Raw genomic sequence first — 7,500 nt, forward strand, 5'->3', positions numbered from 1 at the left:
TCTGTTTGCCGAGCGAAGACGCTTTGTCCGCTCTATGACAGGCTGTTAGCCGCAAGTTCTGCGGTCAGTCTCCCCCGCCCTCCAACAGGCCGGCTGAATGATATCAATAGACAACCGAGAGATCGCGCGTTCCCCTCCCCAACAGGACAGGAACCTCTTTATACGCAAGCCACGCCATCAAAATTAAACGGGTCCACTCTGCAGGGTCTCCTCCATCGGGGTCCTTCTGCTCTTGGAGACGTTCGGCTTCCAGAGAACCAGGGGACAAAGGGTGTTACATTCGTGTAGCATCTTTCAAGACTCCCAAAGCACTTTACAGCCAACGGGGTAGAGAAGCCGAGTCGCTGCAGCAATGTCGGAAACAAGGTCGCCCAATTTGCCCGCAGCAAGCTCCTACGAACAGCAACGTGGAATCTGCTCGTGATGCTGAATGAGGAACAAGTACTGGTCAAGGCACAGGGCAGAACTCCCCTTGCTCTTCGAGAAGAGATTGCCACAGGGGTCTTTAAAATCTCCCCGAGGGGGCAGGCGTTCTCGGGTAGTGGAGCGCCGACCTGGATTTTCTGCTCAGATCTCTGGAGTGGGACTCAAACTCTCAGACATCTGCCTCTGGAGAGGAGAGGGACTTGGCCACAACTCCGCAGCTGACAGCCACGTTACGCAGGGACCTCTCTGATCCAGGGGGTGGGTGGGTGGGGGAGGGAGATTGGGCTGTGGAGGAGGTGGGGGGGTGGGGGAAAGCCCAGAGAAAATCTTGGGCTCGGAATTCCCTCCCTAAACCTCTCCGCCTCTCTTCCCTCCTTTAATGACGCCTCAGTGCTAACTCTTTGACCGAGCCTTGGGTCAAAGAGCGATAGAAAATTTATAGCACAGAAAGAGGCCATTCAGCCCAATGTCATCTAGCCGAACATCTCCTCACGGACGCTCGGTGTAAAACCCAGTTCGATGATCCTTTCGTAAAATGCCTTGGGATGTTATGTCACATTGAAGGTGCTTTATAATCTACAAGTTGTTGTTCAAACAGTTACCGCTGACAGAAAGAGTCGCGAGCAGAGGACACGACGATCGACCAAGACAGGGGGCCGGGGGTCAACTGGAGGGTTTTGAGACTGGGGTGGATTTTTGTTGAGTGGGGCGGCCAAGGGATTTGGGGCAGAGGTAATTGGAGTTGGGGGCGCGGATCAGATTGACTGGCAGAGCAGGCTCAAGGTGACCCCCCCACACACCCCCTTCCCCTCTCTCCCCTTCCCCCATCTCCCCCCTCTCCCCCCTCTCCTCCCACCCCCTCTCACCCCTCCCCGCCCCTCTCTCCTCTCTCTCCCATCCCCCTCCCCTCTCGCCCCCATCTCCCCATCCCTCTCTCCTCTCCCTCCCCATCCTTCTCTCCTCTTTCTCCCTCCTCCCTCTCTCCTCTCTCTCCCCTCCCCCCTCCCTCTCACCCCGCTCCCTCCCCCCCTCTCTCCCCCCCACCACTCCCCTCCCCCCTCTCTCCTCTCCCGCACCCCCCACTCTCTCCTCTCCCCCCCCCACTCTCTCCTCTCCCCCCCACTCTCTCCTCTCCCCCCCCACTCTCTCCTCTCCCCCCCACTCTCTCCTCTCCCGCCCCCCACTCTCTCCTCTCCCGCCCCCCACTCTCTCCTCTCCCGCACCCCCCACTCTCTCCTCTCCCCCCCAACTCTCTCCTCTCCCCCCCCACTCTCTCCTCTCCCCCCCCACTCTCTCCTCTCCCCCCCCACTCTCTCCTCTCCCCCCCACTCTCTCCTCTCCCGCCCCCCACTCTCTCCTCTCCCCCCCCACTCTCTCCTCTCCCGCCCCCCACTCTCTCCTCTCCCCCCCCCACTCTCCTCCTCTCCCGCCCCCCACTCTCTCCTCTCCCGCCCCCCACTCTCTCCTCTCCCCCCCCACTCTCTCCTCTCCCGCCCCCCACTCTCTCCTCTCCCGCCCCCCACTCTCTCCTCTCCCCCCCACTCTCTCCTCTCCCCTCCCACTCTCTCCTCTCCCCCCCCACTCTCTCCTCTCCCCCCCCACTCTCTCCTCTCCCCCCCCACTCTCTCCTCTCCCCCCCACTCTCTCCTCTCCCCCCCCACTCCCACTCTCCTCTCCCCCCACCCCCACTCTCCTCTCCCCCCACCCCCACTCTCCTCTCCCCCCACCCCCACTCTCCTCTCCCCCCACCCCCACTCTACTCTCCCCCCACCCCCACTCTCCTCTCCCCCCACCCCCACTCTCCTCTCCCCCCCACCCCCACTCTCCTCTCTCTCCCCTCTCCCCCCCCTCCCTCTCTCCTCTCTCTCCTCCCCACCCCCCCACCCTCCCCTCCCCTCCGTCAATCCCCTCCTACCTCCTGCACGGCCGGGGCCAGGGGGTTCTTAAACTGCGAGAGGGAGGTCGGCAGCGAGAACTTGGAGAGAACGTTCAGCAGACTGTTGCCGGGAAACTGCTGGGAGAAGTCTTCGGCCAGAGGGGAGTATCTGCAAGAAACACACCGAGTCAGGCGGGAGGGCCGGCCGGTGCCCCGGCAATTCACACAGCACAGGTCGTTCACGTACCCCTTTCCCCACCTCCCCGCTCTCCCACTGCCAGCCCACTGCCACGATGCTGCGCCAAAAATCCCCCCCCCCCACTCCAACCCATCCATGTCCGACACTGAAAGGATTCAGTGGACAGCGGGATCAGCTGAACTTGGGTTAGGTGACTGCCAACACCTTGAGTGACTGACATCCCGGGAAGGAACACTCCCAGGACAGGTACAGCACAGGGTTAGATACAGAGTAAAGCTCCCTCTACACCGTCCCCATCAAACACTCCCAGGACAGGTACAGCACGGGGTTAGATACAGAGTAAAACTCCCTCTACACTCTCCCCATCAAACACTCCCAGGACAGGTACAGCACGGGGTAAGATACAGAGTAAAGCTCCCTCTACACTGTCCCCATCAAACACTCCCAGGACAGATACAGCACGGGGTTAGATACAGAGTAAAGCTCCCTCTACACTCTCCCCATCAAACACTCCCAGGACAGGTACAGCACGGGGTAAGATACAGAGTAAAGCTCCCTCTACACTCTCCCCATCAAACACTCCCAGGACAGGTACAGCACGGGGTTAGATACAGAGTAAAGCTCCCTCTACACCGTCCCCATCAAACACTCCCAGGACAGGTACAGCACGGGGTTAGATACAGAGTAAAGGTCCCTCTACACTGTCCCCATCAAACACTCCCAGGACAGGTACAGCACGGGGTTAGATACAGAGTAAACTCCCTCTACACTATCCCCATCAAACACTCCCAGGGCAGGTACAGCATGAGGTTAGATACAAAGTAAAGCTCCCTCTACACTGTCCCCATCAAACACTCCCAGGACAGGTACAGCACGGGGTTAGATACAGAGTAAAGCTCCCTCTACACCGTCCCCATCAAACACTCCTGTGATAGTTCATGTCAGCCTGAGAGCTCAGACACCAGACCATGGACAGGTGATAGGCGTTGGTCGTGCCATGACAGAATGCGTCCTTCACAGGATGGAACCCTTCACCCTCTGCCACTGTGAGGTGCTTTTGTCCTGATACCGGTTGTCTCGCTCAGTGCCGTGCCCATCGAACAGGAGCTTTATTTCAAAGTCCTGCTCTGGCTTTCCAGCACTCGGTGCTTTTCTTAAAAAAAAAAGCCCCGATTTCCTGCATCTGTCAGGGTCCAAACTCTGGCCACCCCCCTCCTCGGGGTCTAACATTCCCCCCCTCGCCCTCCTCGGGGTCTAACATTCCCCCCCTCGCCCTCCTCGGGGTCTAACATTCCCCCCCCTCGCCCTCCTCGGGGTCTAACATTCCCCCCCTCGCCCTCCTCGGGGTCTAACATTCCCCCCCTCGCCCTCCTCGGGGTCTAACATTCCCCCCCTCGCCCTCCTCGGGGTCTAACATTCCTCCCGTCGCCCTCCTCGGGAGTCTAACACTCTCCCCCTCACCCTCTTCGGGGTCTAACATTGCCCCCCATCCCCTCCTCGGGGTCTAACATTCCCCCCCTCGCCCTCCTCGGGGTCTAACATTCCCCCCCTCGCCCTCCTCGGGGTCTAACATTCCCCCCCTCGCCCTCCTCGGGGTCTAACATTCCCCCCCTCGCCCTCCTCGGGGTCTAACATTCCCCCCCTCGCCCTCCTCGAGGTCTAACATTCCCCCCCTCGCCCTCCTCGGGGTCTAACATTCCCCCCCTCGCCCTCCTCGGGGTCTAACATTCCCCCCTCGCCCTCCTCGGGGTCTAACATTCCCCCCCTCGCCCTCCTCGGGGTCTAACATTCCCCCCCTCACCCTCCTCGGGGCCTAACATTCGCTCATCACCCCCCCACCCCCCCAATCTTTGATCTCTCAAACCCTCACCAACCACCTATCCCCTTGGGGTCTAACCCCCACCCCAAACTCTGCCTTGGGGGGGTCTAATATTTCCCCAATCAAGCCCCCTCCCTATTCACCGCCAGTTCCCACTCAGGTCTAGCCAATGCCCCACCCCCACAACCAGCACCCCCCTCAGGGTCTAACCAACACCCCCCAACCCACCCCTTGGGGTCTAAAACCACCCCGCCGCCAATCCAGGCACCCGGCCCCTTACTCACATGCAGATGTTGGCATCGGGGGACAGCATGTAGAAGTTGTTCTCGCACAGTGGGTAGATGACGATCGCTTTGCCCCAGTACACCAGGTGGGCAGCCAGCTGGAAGACCTGAGGGGGGGCGGAGACGGGAGGGAGGGTGAGGTGGGCTCGACAGGGCTCTTCGGAAGGTTCCTTCCCCGACGTTTCAGGGCCCCCAACGTGCGTCCACCCCACCCCCCACCACCCGAAACAAAAACAGAAGCAGAAATACCTGGAAAAACTCAGCAGGTCTGGCAGCTTCGGCGGAGAAGAGTACAGTTGACGTTTTGAGTCCTCATGACCCTTCAACTGAACTAAGGAAAAATAGGAGAGGAGGGGTGAAATATAAGCTGGTTTGGGGAGGGGGTGGTTGTTGGGACAAGCAAGCAGTGATAGGAGGAAATAACCAAAAGATGTCACAAGCAAAAGAACAAAGAGGTGTTGAAGGTGGTAATATTATCTAAAAGAATGTGCTAATTAAGAGTGGATAGAAGGACAAGCAAGGTACAGATAGCTCTAGTGGCGGGGTGGGGTGAAGTAAGACTAAAAGGGCATAAAAGGTATAGATTATTGATTTCCAGGTATTTCTGTTTCTGTTTTGGATTTCTAGCATCTGCAGTTTTTTGTTTTTATATCTGTGCGTTCCCCCACCCCGCCCAGCACCGGGTGACGTACAGTTTACTCATTCTGGGTTGTGCGGCTGGTGTGCGGAAATGGCTGCAGGGTTTACCCCCCCCCCCCCCCCCCCCCCCCCCCCCCCCCCCCCCCCCCCCCCCCCACGCATTACTCTCGTGACCAGGCTATTGGGCCGCGAGGCGCTTTGGGAAAGTCCTGAGAAGGCAAAGGGCAAACTCGTCCTGCAAAACCGGCGGCGGAAGGTGTGGACTACGCAGCGCATGCCAGGCAGCCCGGTTGGTTCTTGACCATTATCGTCCGTGGACCCAATTAGGTGGAGGTCCCACCCCCCCACCCACCTCCGCCCACCGGGTATAACTTGTACAAAATCGGAGCAGGAGTAGGCCACTTGGCCCCTTGCGCCTGCTCCGTCATTCAGTAAGATCATGGCTGACCCGATTGTAACCTCAACTCCACCTTCCCGTCCACCACCCCCCGATAACCTTTCGCCCCCCCCCCCCCGCCTTGTTAATCAAGAAACCATCCACCTCGGCCTTAAAAATATTCAGAGGCTCTGCTCCCACCGCCTTTTGAGGAAGGGAGTTCCAAAGACTCAGGGCCCTCCGGGAATAAATTCTCCTCCTCTCCCTCTTCAATGGTCGACCCCTTATTTTTAGACGGTGACCCCCGGTTCGCGATTCTCCCACAAGAGGAAACATCCTCTCCACATCCACCCTGTCAAGACCCCCCTCAGGATCTTAAAGGTTTCAGTCAAGTCTTCCCCTTCTAAACTCCAGTGGATACAGGCCCAGCCTGTCCAACTATCCCTCATAAGACAAGCCGCCCATTCCAGGTATTAAGTCCAGTAAACTTTCTTTGAATCGCTTCCAACACATTTAATGTTCCTGTACATTTCAGGAAGCTGTAAGTACTTCACTGCTTTATCGCGAATATATGCAATAAATTTGCGGGCACCAATTTTTTACGTTAAACTTTTGGTAAATTCATCCATGCCAGAAAAAGCGGCGGTGTCTTGGTATTATTAACCTTAATAATATTTATTTGAAACAATCTGCGTTATAAAGTCATCGCTCTCTTCTTCCGAGACACTAAGACTAACCTTAGATCTACATTCCTCCTCCTCCACCACCACCAGGTACCATGCCCGAGGAGGGTGCTGGTGACCATGGACTTCCATTGGATTCGTCCGTGATTCTACTTGGCAAAGTACCACAGCGGTTTGCCGTATGACCAGGGAGCACCCCTGCCTCCCCTTACCACCTGCCATCAGGCGTATCGGGAGGATTTACAGGCTGATAACCAACCTGTTCGGCCACCTTATGAAGGTGCCTTCCATGGCCATCAAGTCCTGGAGTGGGACTTGAACCTGGAGCTACTGGCCCAGAGGTATGGGGGCACTAACCCACTGCGCCACAAGGCCTCACATCTACATTAATCACAGACAAACAAATATGAACACAAATCTTGCTGAAAAAAAGAGACATGTCAAAACTTTTTGCCTTGCACTCATCAGGACACTCTCAAGAATACCAATATAAGAGGAACAACAATTTATACTGTATGAGAAGAGAGGGCTGAATGGTTGGCAAGTGGACTCTGATTGCTAGAGGTGTTGCCATGGAGAATACACCAGTGATGGTGACCGGCAGTTAATTGCCAAGCATTGCTCATTCCTCAGGGCAAAGCCTTGACCAATCAGCCAAGCTGTCTCGTTTAAATTTCAAACAATGCTTGGCAGTTAACTGTCAGTCACCATCACCAGTGTATTCTCCATGGCAACACCTCTAGCAATCAGGGGTGCATTCTCCATGGCAACGCCACTTGTGAACCAATCAACACTCTCTTCACATACAGTATATATTGTTATTGTCTCTAGTGTGGCCTCAGCTGTGATGCTGCGTGCCAGTGGCTTGCATTTCTCGACCATGAGTTTTGAGAACCACTGGTCCAGCCTGTTGCAAAATGGACTCACGACTCCTCGGATACTGAAGCAGCCCATGTCCAAATGCAGCAAGACAAGGACAATATCCAGGCTTGGGCTGACAAGTGGCAAGTAACATTCACGCCACATAAGTGCCAGGTAATGACCATCTCCACTGCAGCACTTCAAGAAGGCAGCTCTCAAGGGCAACTCAGGATGGGCAATAAATGCTGGCCCAGCCAGCGATGCCCACATCCCACAAATTAATGACAAAATAGAGAGAATCTAACCATCGTCCCTTGACGTTCAATAGCATCACCAT

At 56.6% G+C, this 7,500-nt stretch overlaps 1 protein-coding gene across 1 annotated transcript in view; it reads right to left on the reverse strand.

Annotated features, from left to right (window-relative positions):
- Positions 1-7,500, reverse strand: part of nprl3 (NPR3-like, GATOR1 complex subunit) — a 41,959-nt gene that overhangs the window by 10,007 nt on the left and 24,452 nt on the right. Inside the window, 2 exon segments of the mRNA XM_041179567.1 lie at positions 2,342-2,471; positions 4,605-4,711. Of these exon segments, the coding sequence (XP_041035501.1) occupies positions 2,342-2,471; positions 4,605-4,711 (237 nt within the window).

This window comes from Carcharodon carcharias, chromosome 35 (assembly GCF_017639515.1).
Source record: "Carcharodon carcharias isolate sCarCar2 chromosome 35, sCarCar2.pri, whole genome shotgun sequence".
Classification (NCBI taxonomy): Eukaryota; Metazoa; Chordata; class Chondrichthyes; order Lamniformes; family Lamnidae; genus Carcharodon; species Carcharodon carcharias.